This window comes from Homarus americanus, unplaced genomic scaffold, assembly GCF_018991925.1.
Source record: "Homarus americanus isolate GMGI-L3 unplaced genomic scaffold, GMGI_Hamer_2.0 scaffold40856, whole genome shotgun sequence".
Lineage (NCBI taxonomy): Eukaryota > Metazoa > Arthropoda > Malacostraca > Decapoda > Nephropidae > Homarus > Homarus americanus.
This window is the reverse complement of record NW_024734615.1, coordinates 4,361,250-4,387,365: the sequence shown is the minus strand read 5'-3', so window position 1 is coordinate 4,387,365 and position 26,116 is coordinate 4,361,250. Positions and strand designations below refer to the sequence as shown.

Sequence of the window (26,116 nt, the reverse complement as noted above, 5' to 3'; positions counted from 1 at the left end):
GATAATAGTAGGGAATGAAACTGAGTTCATAGTCTCAGTTTCAACGTCAGAGTGTACAGTAAATTAATTCATCGGAATAGGAGTAGGTGGACTCCCTGGCCTATTCTACCGTTAGTGAGTGCCCGTCCCTTCATCCATACAGGTGTGCCATTCCACTCTGTGTTGTAATTCGCCCTTTTAAGTGATTTGACCCAATTAATAGTTGATTGTGCAAGTGTTACAGTAACGTAGTTGATATGCTCTGAGTGAAGTCATATTTACGTCTTTAACGTCCCCTGAAACGTGATGTTGTTGTCACTGTTAGTGAGTGCCCGTCCCTTCATCCATACAGGTCCCTAACGCAGCCTAGGCCGTGTCTGTAGCGTGGATGTTGTATCCACTATGTCTGGGGAGATGTCCGAGGTCCAGTAGGATCAGTTACCTTCGTGAGACCCGGCCGTCAGACACTTCAGACTACCTATAGCCCCCATAGCTGGCTCGTTTGGCCCTAACGCTCGGCCTGCGAGGTGCCCCCGGATCACCAAGCCACACACCACTACCAGCCCCCATCATTGGTGGATGAGTGTCTAACTCAGTAGGGCTATTTGTGTGGTGGAATTAATCCACTGGGATCTCTAGAGTTCGTCGGAAAGTACCCCATGGTGGCTGGACCCCATGGCTGTTGCTTGAGTATCACTCCTGACGACTGAAGGTGGTAGTGGCAGTTGTCCTGGTCTTTATGGTGCTAAGTGACTATAAGAGTTGTGTGTTATTGAGTATGTCCACTCAGTAGGGTTGGAAGTGTTATTGAGTATGTCCACCCAGTAGTGGTGTGAGTGTGTTGAGCCTGAGGGCCTAGTACTAGATTTCGTCTGTTGGTACAAATAAATGCTTTCTCCTAATTTCATATTAATGTTTAAATAAATTTTGTATTTGTATATTGTGTCTATCACTGGTCAACATAAAAAAAAAATTCTCATGGTTCTGGATCAAAACAGTCTGATTCTAGTGTAATTGTATGTGCTGAACTCAATTATGACATTCGTGTAGCTGTATCAGGCTCAGTTTTCCAGAACCAGCATATCTATATATTTAGTGTACCATGCTATTCATACAGTAATTTATATGCTCATTGGCTCCACTTATGCAATTATTTTGTCCTGATTTGTGCTTTTTTGTTTGTTTCAGTTTGCTGATTCATGATATTGCATATCTACACCTGCATGATTTGTAATTACTCTGAAATTAACAAAACATGGAACGTCGCAAGTGTGTGAACGGTGCTGACAGTTTTTGCTACATATGTGGTGCCTTCACTCCTGGTAGCCTCAAGAAACCAATCACAAAAGCTGTTCGACTGAACTACAAAAGTTACTTCAAATGTCATTTGGGTGACCAAGACAAGAAATGGGCACCTCATGTAGCCTGTAAGCCTTGTGTTAACCACCTGAGCGAGTGGATGTGTGGTAAACGAAGTTCAGGAATGCGGTTTGCTGTACCAATGATATGGCGTGAACCTAAAGACCACAGTAGTGACTGCTACTTTTGTCTCACAAATATTAAGGGAATAAAAATCAAGACACGAGGCAAGGTACAGTACCCCAATATTGCTTCTGCAATCCGACCAGTACCGCACAGTGCTAAACTTCCAGTCCCAAATCCACCGACTGAACAAGAATTGAGTGATTCCGATTCTACCTCTACCTCAATGGAAAACAACTACCAGGATGACTCTGAAAATACCAGGCCTAAACTATTTACTCAAGAAGCGCTTCATGAGCTCATTAGGGACCTAAACTTGTCAAAAGAAAAGGCTGAAGTTTTGGGATCCAGACTAAAGCAGCGTAACCTGCTAGAAGATTGAGTGCATATCACTACAGCGCGTTACCGACATAGACAGCTGTCTGCATTTTTCAAGATGGCAAACAACCTTTGTTATTGCGAGGACGCAGTATCTCTCATGCAACAACTCTGCAAAATCTGAAACATACAAGACAGAGGATTGGAAGCTGTTTATAGACCCAGGAAAAGACTCTCTGAAAGCTGTTCTTTTACACAATGGCAATCGGCTTCCATCTGTCCCAATAGCACACGCAACAAAAATGACTGAGAGCTATGAAACAATGAAAATTCTGTTGGCCGCTATAGAGTATGAGAAACACCAGTGGAAGATATGTGGCAATCTCAAAGTCATCAGTTTACTACTGGGCCTTCAGAGTGGCTACACAAAGCACATGTGCTTTTTGTGCTTGTGGAACAGCAGAGCTGATGCAGAGCACTATGTGAGAAAGGATTGGCCGACAAGACCAAGAGATGCGCCTGGAAGGTTTAACTGTGCTCACAATCCGCTTGTAGATCCAGAAAAGATATTTTTGCCTCCACTGCATCTAAAGCTCGGTTTGGCTAAAAATTTCATCAAAGCTATGGATCAATTCGGTGCTGGGACTCTATACTTATCTCAGAAACTAGGTGGTGTGGTTTCCGAAGCCAAGTTGAAAGCAGGTGTCTTGAATGGACCACAAATTCGTATACTAGTTAATGATAGCGAATTCACCAAAACATTGAACCCACTGGAGAAAAAAGCATGGGAATCATTTGTCAATGTGTCAAAGAATTTTCTTGGAAACTATCGTGCTGACAACTACAAAGAAATCGTAACAACCATGCTTCAGAATTATCATGCATTGGGAGCAAGGATGTCCTTGAAATTGCATTTTTTCCACTCTCATATTGAATTTTTCCCAGGTAACCTTGGAGACGTTAGTGATGAACACGGCGAAAGATTTCATCAAGATATCACCATAATGGAGAGCAGATATCAGGGACAATTCAGTCCTAACATGATGGGCGACTATTGCTGGACACTGCAATGAGAAGAGAGCAAGCTGTACAAGAGAAAGAGTAAAGTTCAGAAGCACTTTTAGAACTTCATATTTTGTCATTATAAAGGATTTGAACTTATGTTTTTTGGTACAATTTTTTATGAGCTTATCTGTGATAGGTTTAAAATTGTATCTTGCATGATGCGATAATGTTACTATATTTACTATTTTTTTTATTCTTTAAGAAAGTAGGTCTGATGGTAGAATGAAACATCCAATTAATATTCATTAATATGAAATTAGTCATGAAAGCACAGTCACATGAGATAATCTCATCTTTTGCACGACACGTGATGGAATATTAAATATTTGTACCTATTGATTTTTTTTATAAAACCTGGTCTGATAGAACAAAACAAATATCAGATTCGAATTCAGCAATATGAAATTAGTTGTGTGAGCATGATCTCATATGTGAACCATTTTGGCTGTTGACCAGTGTTATATACCTACAGTATTTACCGTTATTTCTTCCCTATTGCTTGTTACTATCATTACATCTACCCACGAGCCTCCTCTCGTCACGCTACCAATGGTAATAAGTATGAGAGTAAAAGGAATTGTTACTGGCACACGGAGGCCCTCATAAATGGTGGCAGCTCAGGCCCTCATAAATGGTGGCAGTAGTGGCCCTCATAGGGGTACGGGTTGTTTGGGTTCACACTCAGGATGGGATGGAGAAAGGAAACTCACAATGTGCTCTCTGTATACATGTTGTATTGGATGTGCAATGCAGCTTGGTACTGGGAAGTGGCAACGTGGTTACAAGCGTGATGTAGAGAGAGAGATGGTTGGTGAGGGTGCTCAGAGGAGGACAGCTTGTGGGTCGCCATGCTCGCCGGCGGGAGCGAGGGCCGCCAGGCAGGCGGAGGAGGTGGTGTTGCTGGTTGGTGTAGGTAGAAAAGAGGGTGGTCACCACGAGGTCAGGTCTTTTATAGCGGAGGTAGGCGTGGGTAGATAGTTGACCCCCGCTCCGTGGGCGGCGCTGGTTGACCTAGACCACGAGGCATACACTGGGGAATTCGTGGGGTCGGCTACTCAGCGACAAACAGCGTTTGTAGGGGAGAAATCCACTACAACCTCACCCTCTCCACTTAGCTGCACAACCTCACCATCTCCACTTAGATGCACAACCTCGCCCTCTCCACATACCTGCACAACCTCACCCAATCCCCCCTTACCTGCACAGCCCTTCCCTCTTCCCTTACTTTCTGATCAATAAATGATAGTAAATAACAAAAGAAAAAATATGTATTTATTTATTAATAGACAATAACAACATTCAAAAACATTAGGCACATAAATATTCAATAAGTATCTTAATACCGTTCAGAGAATCACAGTTATGAATATCCAGACATAAATTCATCTTACTATACAATACTGTACTAGTCTTCATATTTCATTATTGATAAAAAAGTCAAAGATAGAAACACCAATCTATTTAATGAAAGACAATTTGTTGAGTGGAATGTATTAGTTTTTTCCTTTCTGTAAGCGGAATACAAGTACAGTACTGTATTTACTGGAAATGTTGTTTTGAAGATTTGAAGTTTTTCTATGCCATTAATTTTAAGAAATATATATATAGTAATTTAGAAAGCATAAATAAAAGTATGAGAATAAAACAATTAAATAAAACAAATTAAACTGAAAAAACTGGTAAAACTAAAGATAAAGACACATGCTACATCCACAAGTGCTATTGTTTTGAAATAACTGATAGATACTGGTACCAGATGTATAAAGCAGATTTGAACCTACTATATTCTCATAAGTCCAGCTCGTACACGTATGTTCTCAGCCCTTAGGCATATGATCTAGTATCAGTACTAAAACAATTTTTGTTTTGTTTTAGAAATATCTGTACATTGTTCATACAAACATTCCATGTGTAAAAAAAAAGAAAAAGAAATTCTATGGCAGAAAAACATGACACTGTATAAGCCCCGAGTATTTAGTTAGCTAAAAATGGACCCTAATCATGACCGAATACCATTAGAGTGGTTCTTGTGATATACCCGAGTCAAAGAAAGGCTATAACATTGGAGATAATAATGAACATAATAAAGAGTTGAGAGACAGGAGAAACACCAAGGTACATAAGCCTTGTGTTTGGCTTCAATCATTCGATCAGGATAATAATCATAGGTAAATTAAAAACACTTATCCATTTTGTTATTGTTCTATTTTGTTTTATTGGATGTATTATAACAGCACTATTATCTACAATAATTAATTGTAAATGTAAAATATTTCAGCCTAATTATGGGCTGACTTGGTAACCGAGAATCACCATTTACTGTATAACATTGTATCTATGAGAAATGGAGTTCAAAGTACAAACAATTGACTTGCAGGCAAAATTTTAAAGATGTAACCTATTCATAACCCAGAGACTTCCTGTATAGAAATATATTCACAGCTCAAGTTCTGTAAGGTTCAATAAAATACACTCCAATATTATATAACAAGATCATTGTAATAAGTAACTTTACTTCTCGCTCAGTTTTTCTTTCATGCGATCAAGATTGTGATCAATGGCCTTGTATACAAACTCAATGTGTGGTTGTTCTGCTTCACTGACAATGTGGCTGTGGATGCATGTCTTCAGGGCTGTTCTCAATAAGTTTGCCAGATAATGAGACTGTAAAAAATAAATACAAAATTGATAATTATATAGAACAGTACGGTATATCAGTTTCCACTAAATACACAACAACAAATGGACAATTGAACATTAAACCCTATGTTATGACTGAGGGATGAAACAAGTGACAACACTTTTTAGAGAAGTTGATAAGGTGGAACAATTATATTTATAATTAAAATGTGGCATTTAACTGATGAGGTAGAAGTAGTAACTTTCCTTAATGGAGGAAGGTTCATAGTGATGCAAATGACAAACTAGCTTTAGTCACTCCCATTGTAAAACTTCATAACCTCAAAAATATCCACCAAGTCTTCCTCAATACTGCAAGTTGTAATTAATATGCCTCCTTTGAAGGAGCATTTGGTGGTGGCATCTTAACAGGTATCTTGCAATGACTGGCTGTCAAAAAAATGTATTTTGGAGAAGCAAAGTTCCACAACATCAAATGTGTGGTCATGAAAAAGAAATATATGAGTTAACAAGAATGATTTACTGCAGTTATTAAACTATTAAGAGATTGACCTATGAGAAAATTAGCTTGAGAATGAGTGAATTGTTCAAGGTAATACAGACAACTGTGGAGCCATGAGGGAACTATTAGCATCTTACCTGTTCTTCCATACTAGAAACATTTAGTGGAGGATACAGTTCTAGTATTAATGTGTCAACAGTTCTGGACACAAGATTACAATCTTCATACAGCTGGTCAAGTTCTTTTACTTTGTCTTCACCTGTACATGAACCGTTCTTCTCTACTGCTGCTAACACTCGCTTGTAAAGTATCTGAAGTGACCACATACAGTACAGTAAGTACAAGCATATACACAGTAAGAACAAAATAATTTCTGGGGAACTGGGGCTGATGTATTGTACAGAAACATTTATAAATTGATGAAAAAAAAAAAGAATGAAATCCATTAACACAGTACAGTAGTCCCTCGCCAACCGCGGACTTTGGGTATCCATGGTTTTTATCCTATATCATTTCACCAACCGCAGTATTGAATTTCGAGTATCCACAGTTTAGCACAGCATCATTTTCCCCTCTGTGTTCCAATGTATTCATTTGTGCAGCATCCAGCCTCCCGCCATGCTCTCTGCGCTGTGATTTCGTACCAAGCAGACGTATTTTATTGCTCCATACACTGGATATTTATTACTTATATTTTCTACAGTAATAACATTGATTTTGCTTTTAACTATGGCACTAAGCAAACATTGAGTGTAAGTAATAGAAAGCTGAAGTGCTCGATAGTCAGTGGGACACGCCTGGGAGTAAACGAATCCTCGATTCCTACGATTAGGAAAACTGAGGCTACGATATGGGATAGTTGCTGGTGGCACATGGGAAAGTGCAAAAGATAGTGGGTCTATGTCCCTCTCTTCCTTATAACAATCACCTCTCATTCCACATACTCATCCACCATCGTCTCAATGAAGGTAAATACCCTTTATATTGTTAAATTTATATAATGGTATTTTATATGTATTTGATTCAAATTTAATGAAATGTACAATGTAGGTATTGTTTTGCAAAAGAACAGACATCTTAGTTGGTGAGGGACTATATGCACACACACACACAATTTACGTAAATCTGTCATACTAAGAGATGATATTGCTTAGCAATCCTTATGTAACAAAAAGTCTTGTGAAGACACTTAATCCAATATGGTACAGGTGTCTCACAGGCCACACAGCATTGAAAAGTTAATAGTCTTTGTTTTTAATTTGATTTAATCATAATTAATCAACAAAGATGGAAGAGAAATTAATACCAGAGGAAAGAGTCAATTAATATTCATGTATGGAAAGCCAGTTGCTACATATGGATCAGTTGTTGATTCAATCATCTGAAAAAAGAAGAAGAAAAGAACATGAATTTTCCTATGGTGGTGACCTATGAGACACCCTGTACAGTACAGTACTGTAGTTTGAAAACATCATCATTTTCTTTTCAGTATTCATCAAATTTTGTATTGACATCTCAGCTTGCAGACCAACACATGATTTCTTCAGCTTCATATACAGTACCTATATTCTTTATATCAGCTGCTCAACACAAACAGTGTTATTGCAGAACAACGCTAACCTTGGCAGCCTTGATAAGGTTCACTGAGGGACCTATAAGATCTTTGTCTTCATTTGTCCACTTCTCATCTTCTTCCATGCCATCGTCACTGTCTACTCCCATACAATTCCACCCACTTCCATCTCCTTCCATTGCCTAGAAAGAAAGAAAGAAAAGGTAAATTATCCCAAAATAGAAAATAACACTAAGCTTAAATTATCATGCATGAAACTCAAGGCATCTGAGACAAATAGGCAACTATTACAGATATTGTCTATATGAAAGAGATGGAAATTTTTTCTCTTGCAGCAAAGATTAACTACTACAGTAAGACACTTCTTTGGTTGTTCATATACATTGTATGTACTGTTCTTCACCCAAAGAATTTTATTTTTAACAGTGAAATACTGTATGTTACCATCTGCAGCTGTTTCACCTAACTCTACTGTATAAGATATTAAGTTTAGCCAAGGTGGGTTTCTCCAACATGGAACTTGACCCCTGTTTGGCTGACAATCTCTATTCTACTTCTGCTCCTCTGAAAATAATGTTTCTCTCTTGCATTAGAAACTTAAAAAATAATATCTATGTGATAGAAATGGGAAGATTAGGAAGGTGTAATTAAATATGAAAAGCTGTCTGCCATCATCATTATCGTCATCATCAGGTACAGAATACCACACTATAAGGGAGGTGGTTAATGGACCTCTCTTAATACTTTGATCCTACAAAATATATAAAACCAAAATCCTTACCTCAGATATTTCAGTGAAGGCATCTGAGACAAGGCTGTTCTGTCCTCGCAGTTCCTTCAGTACTGCTGCTTTGTTATCACGAGGACATACTTCAAGTGATCCACATCCCTGCCACACAATGCCAGTTGAGTGATGATACCTTTCGGCTCTGTCAAAAGTTTAAGGACATGCCATTTTTAAGTACTGTACAAATTTATTATCTAAAGTAAGAGGCCTAGTTCAAGCTTTTCAAAATTGACCAATACAGTATTTCAAACTTTTACCTACCTAAAACTAATCAATGGCATTGGGTGACATTTTAGATCTTGGGACAAAAAATTGTGGAGCAGGGAAAAAAGAAATACTATACAGGTACCATCTTCTAGCCAAGGTGAAGAGATTAATGATGTGTGAGATATTGGTACGGCAGAGTAGGTCCCTGACTTATGAAAGCCCGTCGATACACACAGGGTTAAACCTGAAATTTACATTATTTTATTTTCCTGATGACTTATTTTTTACTTAAATTTACTGTATTTTGTCATTTTATTTCTTCTTTTGTCTTAAATTAAGTGATCTTTTATGTATATAAGGGCTTAGGCTATGATATAGTGGGATTTTAAACATTGTTTTGTAAGTATGGTATGCATATAGCATGTGTTCCGACTTACGTACAAATCCGACTTACAATCGAACTCGGGAACAGAACCCGTTCGTAACCCGGGGACCCCTTACATGTAAAATACAGGCTACACTATTCTGACATGCAATAAGAAGGCAAAACTGTTTTGTTCCTAGATTTGAGAATTGTTTCAAGAGCTAGCAAAGTCACAGATTTAGAACCCAACCAAGTGAAGAAGTAAGGAAAATCAGGTTATCTGTCTTTTCCCTAAAGTTATAAAATGGAGATTTCACGCTTCAATTATCCAACTATGGTCCAAGGCTCATCACCAGGTGAGCTGCAAGATTTCATACCAGCAAAGATTAAAATGAAGGTCAAGTGAACCCACTGATAACACCCAAACTATGAAGCATTTGCCTCATGAAATAATACAAGACTAACTGGTGTGATGATGGAGAATTGAAGCTATGTCGAGTACTTTTAAAGCAGATAGTTCATCAAAGATAAGTCCTTCCTAGACCCATGCACTCCAATTTGAGTCCCTCCCAGCAAAAGATTCTGCTGATAGATAATCTCCCTACAGGTATCAAAGAAAGTTTAATAACTTACACAGCTTCACCACCTTCATCCTTTATAACTTTCAAGAGGTTTCGAGCAGCTTGAATGGCTCGAACAACTGCATGCCGAACATTAGAACGGAGAACACTGCCATACTTAGGGGAGAGCCTGAAGTAGACAGACACCATGGCGAGAACTGCTCCCTCCACACCAGTCATCAGACCTGCAGGACACATATCATAGTCACATGTACAATGAATAAATTCTTTATTAAGCAATTGTGATACCCAGTTCTTTCTTTCATTTCGTTGTCCTCTCTTACTCTTATCTACTTTTATTGGGTTATCATTATCATCATTCTACCAGCTAATTCATCACCATCAACAATTTATGGCCTTTTCTACACTTGTTTGGGTTAGTTATGATTACCTGATGGCAGCTCTCAGGCAATCTTGCAGCCTGGCAGTGGATAGTCAGGTGTTTTTATTCCTAAACAGTACAATGTTTTCATGTTCTGTACTGTACACTCCCACCTCCTTCCCTAATTCCTTCATGTTCTATTACGAGTTCAATAATCTTGTTCACATAATCTACCACAGTCCTGCCATATTCTGTTATCTTGTTAACAACTGTAATATTCTAAGATTTGTTTTCTACTTTTACTTTCATACCACCCTCAGTGTCAAGACCTGACTGAATTACAGGTGCTCCTCTACTTAAGAACGTTCAACTTACAAACTTTCAGAGATACAAACATCATCCCAGAGGGGGGATACCTGCCAGAACAGGTGTTTAATGTGGAGGAGAAGAGTGAACCAGGTTTTAAGGCTGTATTAAAGGGTATAACTACTAAATATCAATAATATTTTCAATTTTTACAATATGTTTGGTATCTACAAGAGTAAAGTTGGACTTACAAACAAGCCTCAGGAACGTATCTCGTTCGTAAGTAGAGGAGCACCTGTACTCAGAATAGGCAAACTGTACTCCAAGCTTTGTCAATAAATTTGTTAAACTAAAAATTACTTTCATATGCAACTAAATGTTGTCATTATACAACTCTACAATAAAATTAGCCATAAGCCAACTTACTGGATGTTTCACTGGGTGTTGGCACTGGAGATTTGGTGAAGCAAATACCAACTTTTGTACATTCAAAGGAGAGCTTTTGGGTAATTACATCTGTAATAAGTAGAATATAATTATAAAGATTGAAACAAAAGTTTTTATTTTATGTTCAGTAAACAATATCTATATATACGCTTACCTGACCCACTGAGTACTGGAAGCCAAATGAGGAAAAACAACGGTTCTCACACAAACAACTCTATGAACAGACTGTCACTGACCAAACCCAAGAGAACAAGTTACTATCCAATGTCTGTTCTAATTCAAGTGCTGTAGTACCTGAAGATTCGTACCCCCAGCTTATTTCACCTTAAGATCAACCACCCTAATGCTACCTGGGGGAGTTAAGTTAGGTTAGATTAAATTAGCATTAAGGTGGCTAATCTTCAGAAAAAATAAACTGGGAGGGTAAATCTTCAGGTGACCAGTGAACTATAATACTGTACTCTGAAACCTCTATGTAACGGACTACAGGAGAGAAAAGTCTGTTATATTGAGGGACTGTTAAATGTGAAAACCCCACCTAATGATTTATATGGAGAGTGAAGTTTATGAATTAGAGGTTTCACTGTATGTAGCAACATCCAGCTTCCAATAATAACAGAAATGGAGAGAAATGTTCAACCTGAAGCTTGTGTGACTTGAAACTTGGCAGTGATAACGTTTTAAAATTCTCCATTCTTCAGGTATACCTCCCTACTATGTGTCTCCTTAATATAAGTTCTTTTTTTTTTTTTACCTGTCATGGTTCCTGATTATACAGAGTATATACCAGTACAGTAGTCAGAAAAAAGAGAATGTAATATCTTAACACTAAAACTATAATTATATACAGTGTTAATACACTTACTCATGTCCTGCCAAAACTTATCCAGAGCAAAATCGTCATTCTCTCGGGGGGCAACATCCTTGTCTGAAACCATATACAGTAAATAGATTTAGTTATACTCTTCTAGCAACAAAGAGGCCAGATGGTTAAACTAGCATGTGGCCAACTCTAACCCTAATAAATTTTATCTAACATTTCAAACATATTTTTATCTTTCTATAAGGATCTTTGTTTTTAATGCTCCATCCTCAGATCTTGTAAAACAGAGACAACTTTATTAACATAAGAAAATATTACTGGTGAAAAATGCAAATGACTATCAATCTAGACAGTCACAGTAACTGTTAAAATAACTAAAAAAAAAAAAAACTTACCCTATCTAATTCTTTTGCAGTCTGTAACCAGAAACACATGATTTTCTGGCTTTTTCAACATGACAGTAAAGTAATATGTAACTTTACTTACCTTGCACTTGCTGCTCAGCTGATAGTATATTTTCAATACTATTCTGCAAAATATTTGCTAAAGGACCTTTTGATAAGTCTGCCATCATCTCTGTCTTGTAATACTGTACAGGCTTCACAAAACTCTAGAAAGATGTACAGTATTGAGACTGATTTTATTTTAATTTATTGTACAGGGTATAAGCAAAAATTAACACAGTACAGCACTGTATATACAAACAAATTAAACTTTTACTGAGGAAAACACATAACTATAATACAGTACATGTATTAGTAATTCTTATTTTCAATGTGGTCCTTGGGACATGGCTAATGGCACCTTATACAGTAACTCACTCTGTAAAATGGTTTTACAGGATTTCTAAAAACATATACAGTTTGACATTACTGTATTTCACTGAATGTGTACAGTACAATTGTAGATCAACCCATAGACAAACACCAGTTCAGTACTGTATACACGAAAGAACTCTTACCAAAACTGTTTACTCTTGGGGTAACACATGAGAAGTCACTAATTGCTCTTGTTCTGTAACTGTGGTGATTTTAAACCATTTCAACATATCTTAATCTTTGGCACTACCACTCATAATACAGAACTACAGCTACATATAACTGCTCTACTCTGTAGTCAACAGGAAGTAAACCAACATTTCTAAATTGTTCAAAAGCAAAAGTGTTTTGGGAGGAACATTAAACAGTTATCTTAATATGTTGCTTGACAACCTGCTTCCAACCCATCAATTTCCCTACAAGACCACTATACAGCACCATGATGAGCAAGAATAATCAAAATGACACTGGAACATTGCACATACAGTAAGTTTCTTGGATTTTAAGTAAAATTTCAGGTGTTCTGATAAAGGAATTTGAGTTAATTGGCACTTTTATAGACTATGGTACTTTCAATGTTATACTCTCACCTGATCAAGGTGGTCTGAGGTTATGCCTTTATGTTACTTGTGACTTTGAATCAATGTCATTTAAATTACATAGTGGATATTTTGCCGTGACTGCTGACTGGCTAAGTTCCTACTACTGCTATTTTACCCTGAATGTGCTTTGATCAGCTAAGTACTTTCTGTTTAATATAATAGGGGGTCTGTCCCCCGGCTAAGAAGTTAGGTAGGTTTCTTTGGTTGGTTAGGTCACATTCTATTAGGTTCTAGTAAATGTCACCTCTTTTATAATGATAAGTTTCTGCACAACAGAAATGTGGTTAGGTACAGTATGTTTACAGCTACACAACCATCGATTCATGGTGAAATAAATGCTAAATGCCGCCAGTCACGGTCAAATATAGTTCTCGCGTTGTTCACCGGTAATGGACAATTAGCCAATCAGAGCGCACTTAGGGTAAAATAGAGTGGTATTATTTTACTTTTGGACAGCGCCCCCGAAAGTTATAAACTACCGAAACTTTTAGATCTAGCTATTCTGAGCATTTTGAACCCCATATATACATGGCGGAAATGGATAATAGCAACACAATTGAATTTAATTGACTTTAAGTAGTTTTCAGTCCATCTCTGTGAGGAGATGTTATCTGTGCATCACGCATGCGCAATGTTGACTGACGTCATCCAGTCATGACCAATGAGGTATCGATATCATCACGCAGAATTTTTTTCGACCAATCACATTTTTTTTTTTTCAAAGGAAGCAGTCTGGGTATGATTTTAATTTCATTGACTCGTTTCACAATGGCAGTGGTGGAGGTTGGTTGTCGTTTGTGCTCCTATGATTATTTCAGGTTTATTGCAGAGTTTTACGAGAATGACGATTATTCTATCCAATTCTTACGTATCCCTGGTCCTTCCACTTCTAAGGTATTGTACTTTCGGACATGGCGCACCCCAGAGATTTTAACTACTGAAACATTTAGGTTAGTTTAAGCTCGGCCTACCGGGGGCGGAGTCCCTAGGAGTTAGGTTAGGTTTTGTTTGGTCAGATGACTCGTTTTCGTTTTCTCCCCCACCCAAAAACCCCGATTTCCCAGGCTCTCCCCCATTATTGTTGGATCGTTGGGTAAAAACTAGCAATTTCCGCCAAAATTAAAGGTCAGGTTCGTTTAAAACACACCAAAATACACTGGGAAACCATATTCGTCAACTCCTAGGGACTCATAACCTAAGTAAAAATTTACCAATAGAGTTAGTGGAAACATCGGTCACGGCAAAATATCCACTGCCTTTAAATTACCATACATTATACCACACAAGTATAAGTGAAAGTTTAGAATTGGGGTCACAGGCACAACAGAATCTTCCATAAGTCTTCATGTGAGTCAAATACAGATGACAGCTTATGATGCAACTAACTCGACCAAGTTTATGGATTTTTACCAAAACTTAGATAAATAATACAATAAAACCAACTTCAAATGTTCCAAATTATTAATAAGGCTCTTACTGTTGTTGTAGAGGCTACTGTTGTGGTGTTATAATTTATTATGTGTTGTGCAGGTTGTTGTTCACTAGACCAAGAGGAACAACTCAACAGTGGATGCAACATTAACTTAAGGTACCACATATATAAATATTTATATGGATAATACTATATATAAAGGACAATATTTTGCATATAAATTGATGAATTTATTGAAATATTATAGTTTTTAATAATATTGACAAAAAACTAAATGATTATGATGCTTTTGAACGTCTAATTTAATGTATATATCATTATTTTAAATTATCCTGTTTGTACTTCCACTTTTATAATTTAATGAAAACTCGATTGATAATCAGCTCATGATATTTAATACAAATGATAAATAACATCCTATTACAAGTTAGTGAACATTAGTTGTAAAAGTGAGAATAAATATAAAAGCATTTTTACATAGGACACAGTTTAGTACTATGGAAATTTTAATAAATCAAATAAGCAAAAAAAAAATATGTTATTTAAGCATGAAATATTTTACAATTATAAGGTTTAAGTAAGAGATAATAATAATGAAAATAACAATATTAAGGAAAAAAGAAGATATAATAATGTATTATGTTATCATTAATATATCCATCTTAAGGAATCAAATTTTCTTTATTATTGATATACTAAAATAAATAAAAAAACTGAATATAATATATAACTCATAATTTATTTCCGACTTTACATGCATAACTAAGTAGTAAAATATTATAAAGTACCGATAAAGTAAATTTGTTTGGGGTAGATAAATTCCTTCCTCTGGTAGTGAAGGAAACTTGAAGTTGAACAAGTGTCAAACATTTACATTTATCGTTTTATTGTCTAGAGAGGAGGATGAGGGCGGTGCCAACATGGGTGGATAAAGTTCACGACAGAGATAAAGTAGAACAGTGGTAAGTAAGTATTGTAGGGTAGTTTGTAAGTAAGTTTAAGTGCGGTGTTTAGGTCATAATTCATAATTCTTTCTTTTATTGTAAGTATTTTATTTGTTTATCGTAAGTGTTTGAGTCGTCTGTATTTGATTCATAGTTAATAATAGTTTGTAGGTATTTGTTTCATCGATTGTAAATATTTAATTCATAGTTTATAAGTATTTGATTCACCTATACTGTAGTAGTATTTGATTTAGTAATAGTACACATTAATATCATCCCTTAACTAACTACTGTAAAACTTTGGTAAATTTTTACTTTGGAGTCCTTAGGGGTTGACCAATATGTTTTTCCAGTGTATTTTGGTGTGGTTTAAGCCAATCTCACCTTCATTTATGGCGGAAATTGCTCGTTTTGGCCCTCCCTATCATAAAGGGGGAGAGCCTGGGAAATGGGTTTTGGGTGGGGAAAAACCCGAAACCAGTCGTCTAACCTAACCCCTATTTTTGTTTTCCAGCATATATGATCTCTGCTTTAGACCAGATGGCTCTCAGTTAATAGTGGCAGCTGGCAACCGTGTGCTGGTGTATGATACAAGTGATGGTGCTTTAGTACAGCCTCTCAAAGGTAACAGTCTTAATGTTTTTATTTTAACTTTGCTGTATGTTCTTTATCCTTTGCCATTACTGTGTACTGTATGTCTAGAGATAGTCCACCACAAGACTTTCACACTAACCCATTATAGGTTCCTGTATAGATTGAGGACCATACACTGTATAGTTTAGTAGGGATGACTGTGTTCTGACCTCACTAGAGGAAAGGTCACGGCAGGCTTAGCTCCCGGGGATTAATTGTCAGTAATGGTTAGTGCTACTTGTGAACAGGGCTGTGCCCTTCAGAGGGCCAAGGAAGAAATCTTGAAATTAAGGGAAGTGATAGCGAGGATGAAGGAAGAAACGAGACAAGCAAAGCCCTTGTCTGACGAAAACTTAGGCGAATGAAAGGTTGTGAGGAGAGAAACAACTAAACTGGTGGTGAAAAAAAAAACACACCAAGGATACGACAACAACAGCTAAGTGTACCAACTCTTTCAGTCCTTTGATAGACGAATTGGACGTTAGCATAGTCAGGGACAAGGCTGACAAGGAAGGTACGAAAACCTTAATTGTTGGCGATTCCCAGGTACGGTACCCGGACAGAACTTTTTGAAGTAAAAATAAAAATAGGATAGTTGACAGGATGGACAAAATCTTGTCTGGCAATGGGAACAAACCCATTATCTGCCTCAGTGCAGGAGGCAATGATATTGGCCGGTGTAGGAGTGAGGAGGTTCTTGATAAGTTCAAGATGGCTATAGAATGTATTAGGTCGAAGGGAGGGATCCCTATCATATGTGGTGTCCTGCCTAGAAGGAGAGTTGGCAATGAATGGTTGTCAAGGGCAGTTGGTGTCAACGGCTGTCTTGACAGATATTGCAAGTCAATATCAGTCCCATTCATTGACAGCTGGGACAACTTTTACGGCAGAAGGAACCTTTATGCTAGGGATGGGGTGGCAACCCTGGCTGGCTCTCTCAAAATGGCAGTTCAAAAGATGTCAAAGTCTTAAACTGCTAGGAGAACATATGAGCAGGGGGAGACTGCAGTGGGAGCAGTTAACAAAGTGAAAGGTGTGTGTAGACACACACACATTTACAATACAGGTAATGGAAATTACTGTCTCTAGAATGAATGGCTCCTTGTTCTGGCCGCAAAAATGCCGGCAACTTTAAAACTACCCACAGACATTCTTGGGTACATCCAGAGTGTCATCCGCAAATATTAGAGGACCGTGAAATAAAAATCCACGAATTTGGGGGGCCCCTTGTACCGTACAGATATAAATTTGAGCATATACTGTACCGTACACTACAGTATACCTGTATAGACAACACAGGTAAAAAGTGAGCATTGAAGATGTTGATGATCATGAGTTGCTTGCCTTCAATGTTTGACTGTAAAATGGAATCTCGGTGCTCCATTTTTGCTTATTCTGTACTGTACAAACACAGGTAATTTTTTGTTTTTTAATTAGTTCATAATTAGTAAGTTTGTTGCAGGTCACAAGGAAGCTGTGTACTGTGTGTGCTACAGCAAAGATGGAAAACGTTTTGCATCAGGAAGTGCAGATAAGAGCGTTATAATATGGACATCTAAGTTAGAAGGAATTCTTAAATATTCGTAAGTTATTTCCACTTATTTTATAAAAATTATAAATAACACCATATGAAATCCACCTCTTAATATGCTACTTGTACATTAACCCCTTGTGGACGGGGTCGCCCCTGAGCTAAATAAAATCATTTGGTATTAGCCAAATAAAATAATAAAATTGGTGCCCCCATAACCATATAAAAGTTTCTCTAAACACTTGGATCACTTTATATTATATCGCAGCCTCCTGATAATGTCTTACTGACTTACTTCTAATCTTCCACCAACTACACCAACACTTACGTTATCATCACACTGTTGCTACACAACTACAATTTACATAACTTGACCATCACTTTCATAGGACTTGTACACTTTACACATATTAATGACTTTGACTCTTTATTCTGTCTCTTTTCAATCATCAATTAGATAGATTTTATTTTATTCAAAATTGGGCAGAACATTTGGCCCAAATATATTCAGAAAAAAGGTATATTGTATACAGTGCTTGTCATCAATGAAAAAAGTAAAGAAAGTTCAAATAAAAATAATAATGTCAGTGAAACAGTGAAATATGACTTTCTCATTGTCTAATTCATATTGTTTGTTTCCCACTAGCCATAATGATGCCATCCAGTGCTTGGCCTACAACCCAGTCTCCCATCAGCTGGCCTCCTGTGCTCTCAGTGACTTTGGCTTGTGGTCACCAGAACAAAAGAGTGTACAGAAGCACAAGGTCAGTTTTTTAATTGTACTGTAGTATCAATTAAGACTGTCTCATGACCTTTGGATAATTGCTGGCATAAGGACTTTACTGGAAACAAGCCTCTCTTGGCTTTGTCAGCTGTCCTTGGTCAAATTATTATTATTATTATTATTATTATTATTATTATTATTATTATTATGATGTGTGTTTAGTTCTTCACTACTGTGGGTCAATCTACAGTGGAGTGTTAGGCTTGTCAACACTGTCAGGCTAGAAACATAATTTCTCGGGCTTAAAATTAATTTGGTATCCTTTCAATTCTTTAGTTCAGGAAAGGTACTGCACAGTTATAATTAGGAGTAGACCACTTTTATAACCTTTGGGGTTGCTAACCATGGGTCTTAGCAAGTCAGTGAGACAATGAGTCATTGAGACAATGATTCAGTGAAGCAATGAGTGAGTGAGACAGGCCTCATGGATTAGTATAAACTGTAGCTTTACCAGTTACAGCACGTATTCATTTATAATCAACAAGTACAGTAAACTGAGATTATCCCTGACCTAGTTCACTTGACTTTAATTCCTCCTTCATAAACTGGTTTATCACATGATACTGTAATTCTGTGTTTTGCCCTGCCAGTCTCTGTGTTCAACTTGTGTTCCCAGAGCTCCAATGTTGCTAATGTGTTGCCAGTGGTCTGCTGTTGCCAACAAGTGTTGCCAGAGCTCAACTGCACTTTCTTACATCACTTTGTTTGCTGGTGTGAACCCTCATATGACCCAAAGGCTATAAAACAAGGAATTGAAATTAAAAATTCTTTGTTAAGGCTAAGAGACATACCTATGACTTCTTCATGTTGGAGGGAAAAGGTATGTCCCTGAGTTTATGACTGAGAGATTTGTGCCAACAAACTAGTTTAGGTATTTTGTGTCCATTTACTTATTGACTTAAAGCTTTTGATAGTCATTATATTGGACCGTCTTTCATAGTCCCTGGTATGGTTGAGTGTTTATGCAGCAATGTGTGGGGACAATTTCCCTGTGTGAGAAGGCAAATAGCTCCCTGAACAAAGCAAGTACTGTCAGTGGATTTTATATTTTTGTTATCTTAAAGGCCATTTGTCAATTGACCCTTTGGCCATTAAGTGGGACTTCATACAATATTACAGTATATGTATTTTTATGTTACAGAGTACAAGTCGCATATGTAGCTGTGCATGGACCAATGATGGTGTGTATATGGCTCTTGGGCTGGCTAATGGAATTGTATCCATCAGAAATAAGGTACAGCATCAGTTGTGTAAAGGGTTTTGTCATTGATTAATAAATGTGGTAAACAGAGAGACGTAGTTCATTAGTTATGTTAAGGTACGGTTAACTGTCCTGTGTAAGGTTGCTATGTTTTCTTTTCTGTGTTTGGGATTGTCACTCCTTTGATGTATTTTTACCATAGAGGAGATCAGTGAGGTCAAGAAATGCACGAGTTTGAGTGTAGAGAGGATGAGAGCTGGGGTTAGGCCAACGATGATATGTGGAGTAGTTGAGATGAATGACCTCGGTGATAAGAACCTGATGAAGGAGGCTCCATGAGACCACACAGCATGGAGATCTGCCACCATGGCTAAACTACACAAGTGTGGAAGGTCATGAAATGTTGGCAATGATGATGATGATTCTTGAATGTGTTGTTTTTTTCTGCACTGAATTAAGGTCATGAAATGCTCCAATGCCACAGCCAAACATGGATGCCAGAGGGGTTGGTGGGTTGTGGGCAGCATAGACCTTTACCCTGCCACCTTAGTCCTACAACCTGGTACAGTTGCGGAAATGTGTTTCTACACCCCTGTGGTAACCTGTGTCTCCAAACAGCAACATTGCAGTAGCAGTATCACTGTTTATGAATGAATGGGTATTGGTCGTGTAACAATGGACGTGATTGGTGGATAGGTTGGCTAGTTAGAGACACAGGTTACCACGGGGAATAGGAACATATTTCCGCAACTGTATAAGACCAACAAATTTTTACTAACTGTTGACCTGTAAAGTAGAGTTTGGCTCTGAATGTGAGTCTCACTGAAGTATTTTTACTATAAGATTTTTGTTTTTTTAACTATTATTATTGTTCCATATAATCTGTACCACCAGTAGGTAGTAGGCAGCTACCAAACTGGGAGGTACTGCCGCCATATGTCATCACGGAAATTGTGACCAAATCCCAGGTTGCTGATCTGACTTTCTACCTTATTTACACACAATTATAGGATCTAATTTGCTTCTCTTACCATTGACAGCACAGCATGCATATATTGTTTCTCACTCTTGATCTTTATTCATTTTTGTATTTCTTCATGGTTCTTTATTATTATTATTATTATTATTGCAGTGTTGTTATTATTAGTGTTGTTGTTATTATTATTATTATTATTATTATTATTATTATTATTATTATTATTTATTTATTTTTTGTAAATTTTACTTGTCTGAATTATTATTATTATTTTTTTTTTATTATTATAAATTTTACTTTTCTTAATTATTATTATTATTATTATTATTATTATTATTATTATTATTATTATTATTATTATTATTATTATTATTTTTATTTTTATTTTTATTTTTATTATTATTATTATTATTATTATTTTTATTTTTATTATTATTATTATTATTATTATTATTATTATTATTATTATTATTATTATTATTATTATTATTATTATTATTATTATTAATAATTATTTCTGTCCCCCCCAGGCCCCGATGTGGGTTAGTGACCTGTGCCCGGATGGGCTAATACCCTTAAAAAAAATAATGAATTTCTTCTCAAGTGAATTTGGAAAACTAATATGATGGATGAAAGGCCTAGATTATTTAGATAAATGAAGATAATTTTGTGTGTTTAAAGTTGCATTTGTAATATATAATGCATAATGTTATTCAAAAATTTAAAAGTTTCATACATTTTAGGTTGGAGAAGAGAAAATGAGAATTGAACGACCAGGGGGCACCAACTCTCCCATCTGGTCCCTGGTATGGAACCCATCAAAGTAAGACAATGTTTATATGTTTGTGTTCAGTAAGATATTTATCCCACTGATCAGACTGGGTATCTTAGGAATATAGTGATGATGGAGTCAAGCAAGTTTATAGACACAACCAAGATGGAACAATAACTTGACTTGTACTCTAGTTCTGTAATTTCAGTAAACCTTCATACATGGAACCTTTATGAGCTTAAATGTTTTACCTGCAACTAGAGGAGTTCTTACCTCCCCATACGCTTGCACATATGCTTATAATGTGTTTATTGTGACTCACTGGTGCTCATGATAGTGCCGAGTGACTCTCAAGATCTCATCATGATGCCAAGTGATTGTAATGATGACAGTGGTAATGATGATTATAGTGCCTCAGCCAATTTTCTTCAGATTTGGAATGTACATTTTTTACTATTGTGTCTTTCTGACGAAGAATATTTAGCCTTAATAGATTTATTCTTATACTTTAGTACTGTAGTATACTTAGAATTATGAAGCAAAACACTTTATACTGTCGATAGTATTACATAGGCAGTGTCTATGTATATTAAAGAACAGTATGAAGAGTGTTGGGGGCATAGGTTCTGTTGATATAACCTAGCATAAAGAGCCTTCCACCTCATAAAAACAATTGATCGATGTACCTGTGAACACCCCCTCCCCCCTCTTGATTATCTCTTAGTGATCAATATGTAATATATTATTTTGATCTTTTCAGGGATGAACCAGTTGATGTTCTTTGTGTTGCAGACTGGGGACAAAACCTCTCATTTTATACTCTCAGTGGAAAACAGGTAATGCTTCAAGGGGTAGTTAGTAATTTCCGCCATACTAGGTCATTACAGATGATCTTCATTTTAAACATTTATGAAAAACTAACAAAGCTGCAGTGAAAAGTGAAATGTACTAATGAAGAATTTTTATGAGTACGTGCAAGTATTTTTACTTTTAATGTTGACAAAAGTTTCAATGTTCCTGAATGAGCAGTTACCTGATAATTGGATCAGGTGTGGGAGACTTATTCCTTGGCTGGCTTGTTCATTTGATCTAAGTTCTCGTGACTATTTCCTGTGGGGCTGTGTCAAAAATTAATTTTGTCCAGCAGTGCCAGCAATGTAGAGAATTAGAAGGAAAGGGTACGTGATGTTAGAAAGGTTCAGGGAAACAATACATAACTGTACCTAATAATTATAGATGTTTCATATATTTAATGTACTTTAATGTAAAGTTTGTTATATGTACTGCCTCCTTGTACTCAAGAATAATAACAATTATGAAAGTGTTCACACTGCAACATGAATAATATCTTTATCTTCCATAGGTGGGAAAGGAGAGACCACTTGGCTTTGATCCGTGCTGTGTGAATTATTTCAGTAAAGGGGAATATTTACTTGTTGGTGGATCAAACAAATCTTGTCTGCTGTACACCAGAGAAGGGGTGAAGCTTGGAACCATTGGAGAACAATCTTCTTGGGTGTGGTGCTGTGCTGCTCGACCAGACTCTAACTTTGTGGTGAGCTGTCACTCCATGTTTACAATATGGATTTTAATACAATAAATACAACGATGATGTGCTTGCCTCTCAATGCTATGTCCCATGTTCAATCCCTGGCCTGGGACAGATGTGAAAAGGTTATCTAGTGCAACCTCACCAGACATGGCAAGCTTTATCTGAGCTCTACGGCTTCCTCCGGTACTAACTAGCACTGAATAATGAAGGCTGCTAACATAATAAGAAAGATAAGATCAACTACTGTATTAAGCTGATCATGCCCTTAGATCCTCTGTATTGGTAATGAATGCCTTAAGTACTGCTGTAGAGAAACATCAAAGAGCTAACCCTCAATCACATGGAAAATGGCTGTAAAACTGTGATGATAGTGGTGAAGGATCTGCTGGTAGTTCTCATTGCAGGCATTATATTTAGAAAATTTCTCTCTAACAGTAATAATAAAAGTTATTCTCAAAGCATCTCAGTGGTAGGTTGTTAGAAAAAGGATTCTCTCTGCTCTAGTACTATCTACATAATCTTGTTATTCTGAGTCTCATCTGACTCTAAAGGTAAAACATTTTGCTGATCAATTGCAATTGTTTTAGCATATTTTATGGCAAGAATGACTTGACCCTTAGGCCCCGGGTGACTTTCCAGAACATCCGACCAGCATGCCCCGGGTGACGTTCCAGAACGTCCGCCTATTCCCGCCACTGTTTAAATGCCCAGCGCAGGTTATCAGGTTCCAGTGTGACTATTTGCCTGTTACGCCACACGCTCGGCCACAGGGAAGCTTCCTGAACATAATTACCTACTTTTGTTTGTTTCATTTTCATTGTTTGTCTGTTTTATCATGTTGTATCAAAGTAATATTGCTAAAAGTAGTGTAGATGTATTGTAGTGCAGTATTACTGTAAAACAAAGCTAAGATTATGTTATAAATGTATTTATTTGTGGAATTATTATTATTTTATGCATTACTTGCTCTACCAAACACAGACTGGCGACGAATCTTGCTAAGCACTTTTTATGAAAAATAATTCAAATAAAATATTCTGAATGAATTATTTATAGCAAATAATTATTCAGATCAGTAAATATATGTATTATTGGCCACCTCGGACACAAAGGAGAGCTAAAAATAACTGCTAAGTGCGTAAGGACCACGAGCGTCAGCTGTCAAACCAACACTGTCTCCTTATTTCCCCCCCTCCTCTCTCCCTCCCTCCATGTGGCCAGAGAAGTTTCACAAGGGTCAATATATAGTTTTTCTTACTTATTTTTTATTGTTTTATCATTTAAAAAGGTTAAAAATTATTTTTGGAAAAGTTGATTTTTCTCCATTTACCTCCGGGTGTGGAGTACTGCCAGCTCACACTAACCCGGGGCTTAAGGGTTAATCTCATATGAATGATCTTTAGATATAACTAAGAGGGAGCACTTGCTGGTGTGGGTCTTAGTAACCAAACCATTGAAAAACGTGAATGTCTCAACAGTGTACAGGGTACAATTTAATTAATATTTTGCAGGCTATTGGATGCCAGGATGGAACAATTGCTTATTACCAGCTGATCTTCTCAACTGTTCATGGCCTCTACAAAGAATGCTATGCTTTTCGAGAGAATATGACTGATGTGATTATTCAGCATCTTATCACTGAGCAGAAAGTGAGAATAAAATGCCGGGATCTGGTAAAAAAAATTGCCATCTACAAGCACCGTTTAGCTGTAAGTTGTTGATGTATTTCATTAAAAATTGTTTTACTGATTAAAAATGTAGTGTTGCTATATTTTATGTGTTGCCAGCCATAGGTAGTGTAGTGTAACTAAAAATAAATTTCCTGTAACTTTAGAATCTTTTTCAGTCATTCCATAGCTAATTTAGGAGATTGTAGTTTCTGACTTAAATAATGTATTGATATTATTTTTCTACAGGTGCAGCTGCCAGAGAGGATAATAATCTATGAACTGTACTCTCAAGATGCATCAGACATGCACTATCGTGTGCGAGAAAAAATAAACCAACGCTTGGACTGTAATCTTCTTGTTGTCTGCACCAACCACATTGTTCTCTGTCAGGTATACCAAGCTATGAATATTTACTGTATGTCTCTCTCAAGTTGGTAATTTTCATGCCTTTTAGTTAATAAGTCTTTTACTGTGGCATAACTTTTTTAATTTCTTAGTTTGATACTAATTTTAGCAAATTGAGAAATCTACCTTGATTTAAGAAGATGGAGACTAAATTAGTACTGTATATGTAGTTACAAGTACAGTACTATATATGAAGGCATGATTGCCAAGGTGCTTATACCAGTGTCACTCTTAACCTGTTCAAGCTGTCTTGGGTCCATTTCTGTTATAGTTCGGTCACACTGTTATCTTTTTGACTCTCTGGATGAACATTTTCTTGGTACTGACTTGTTATTTTGTGGCACAATGCACAATAACAGATGTTAGCTGTACTTAGATAAATCATAAAAGTGACAAGTCTTCCATAAGCTAATATGACTGTTATTGGATGGGTAGTCAGCTCCCCCTGAACTATTATGATGATGGCAGTGCTAGTAATAACAATGATGCTGGTGGTGATTATGATGATCATAATGGTAGTGGTGATGGTGGTGATGATGATAATGATGGTGGTGGTGGTAAGGATAATTGCAATGATGATGGACCCTACTGGGGGCATAGGCAGTTTCTAGCATCCTCTGTCTTAACTTCAGAGATGTTTCTTGTTAGACACATATGGTACTAATTTCTGTCACTCCAGATTAAAACAACAAATTCACTTCACAGGAAAAACGTCTACAGTGCCTCAACTTTAACGGTGTAAAGGAACGTGAATGGCAGATGGATTCCTTAATACGATACATCAAAGTGGTGGGTGGACCAGCCAACAGGGAAGGCCTCCTCCTAGGCCTCAAGAATGGACAGGTATGATTGTAGAAAAGTTAATTAAGTGTTAAATAATAATTGTCAGGCTTCCTTATAATGTTGTAAACAGGTGAAAACCAGCCATACTGGATATTGCTGGTTAGCAGAAGTTATATTTTCATCCAGACTCACTGAAGCGAACACTTGGTAAACACTTAATACAATTCTTCTGAGTGTCCTGATTACTGATGTTATACTATAATAAAGGTATTTACTGTATGCATATTTATATTTACTGATATTTATATATCTTATGTCCTCAGGTTCTTAAGATATTCCTGGATAATGCCTTCCCTGTGCCCCTGTTGAAGGTTCCATCAGCTATACGTTGCCTGGACCTGAGTTCTTCTCGCCACAAGTTAGCGGTTGTTGACGAACACAGCACTTTACTTGTTTACGGTGTTAACAACTCAGAGTTGCTTTTCCAGGTAAACCACTTAATTTTTCTTGAAATTTTCATTAAAAGAAGTACACAAGCCCTTCACGTTGCATGAGGGAAGGTTTTGCATTCCAAGAAA

The 26,116-nt window shown here is 36.8% G+C and overlaps 2 protein-coding genes across 6 annotated transcripts in view; one reads left to right on the top strand and one right to left on the bottom strand.

Moving 5' to 3' along the window:
• Positions 1-5,030: 5,030 nt before the first annotated feature.
• Positions 5,031-14,438, bottom strand: LOC121870377 (cyclin-D1-binding protein 1 homolog). 3 transcript variants are annotated; one of them, XM_042372182.1, is made up of 9 exons: positions 14,333-14,438; positions 11,922-12,045; positions 11,478-11,540; positions 10,592-10,681; positions 9,551-9,722; positions 8,341-8,488; positions 7,607-7,741; positions 6,124-6,297; positions 5,031-5,508 (listed from the first exon to the last, which is right to left on the bottom strand). In XM_042372182.1, exons 1-9 carry the CDS (start codon positions 14,432-14,434, stop codon positions 5,356-5,358), a joined length of 1,161 nt encoding a protein of 386 aa, XP_042228116.1. In that variant the 5' UTR covers positions 14,435-14,438; the 3' UTR covers positions 5,031-5,355. The 3 variants fall into 3 exon arrangements, with proteins under 3 accessions (XP_042228116.1, XP_042228118.1, XP_042228117.1); XM_042372184.1 differs by lacking the exon at positions 11,922-12,045 and having other exon boundaries at positions 14,333-14,432; XM_042372183.1 differs by lacking the exon at positions 14,333-14,438 and having other exon boundaries at positions 11,922-12,069.
• The window catches only part of LOC121870376 (intraflagellar transport protein 122 homolog), a 30,492-nt gene continuing 18,707 nt past the window's right edge, over positions 14,332-26,116 (top strand). The window contains exons 1-13 of one of the 3 annotated variants that reach the window (XM_042372179.1): positions 14,332-14,443; positions 15,183-15,249; positions 15,746-15,855; positions 17,327-17,447; positions 18,042-18,159; positions 19,321-19,413; positions 21,100-21,179; positions 21,889-21,964; positions 22,492-22,683; positions 24,192-24,389; positions 24,597-24,740; positions 25,461-25,598; positions 25,862-26,026. In XM_042372179.1, the coding sequence (XP_042228113.1) occupies positions 15,191-15,249; positions 15,746-15,855; positions 17,327-17,447; positions 18,042-18,159; positions 19,321-19,413; positions 21,100-21,179; positions 21,889-21,964; positions 22,492-22,683; positions 24,192-24,389; positions 24,597-24,740; positions 25,461-25,598; positions 25,862-26,026 (1,494 nt within the window). In that variant the 5' untranslated portion in view covers positions 14,332-14,443; positions 15,183-15,190. Of the gene's footprint in view, positions 14,444-15,059; positions 15,250-15,745; positions 15,856-17,326; positions 17,448-18,041; positions 18,160-19,320; positions 19,414-21,099; positions 21,180-21,888; positions 21,965-22,491; positions 22,684-24,191; positions 24,390-24,596; positions 24,741-25,460; positions 25,599-25,861; positions 26,027-26,116 lie in introns of those variants that run through there. The other 2 variants (XM_042372180.1, XM_042372178.1) reach the window with 2 other exon arrangements.

Coding starts and splice junctions, on each gene's coding strand:
- LOC121870377 (XM_042372182.1), bottom strand. CDS start 14,434: ATGTTGCATCCACTGTTGAGTTGTTCCTCTTGGTCTAGTGAACAACAA. Junction 10,682..11,477: donor TAAGTTTTGGCAGGACATGA/GTAAGTGTATTA, acceptor TACTTATTACAG/ATGTAATTACCCAAAAGCTC. Junction 6,298..7,606: donor ACCTTATCAAGGCTGCCAAG/GTTAGCGTTGTT, acceptor TGGTCACTTCAG/ATACTTTACAAGCGAGTGTT.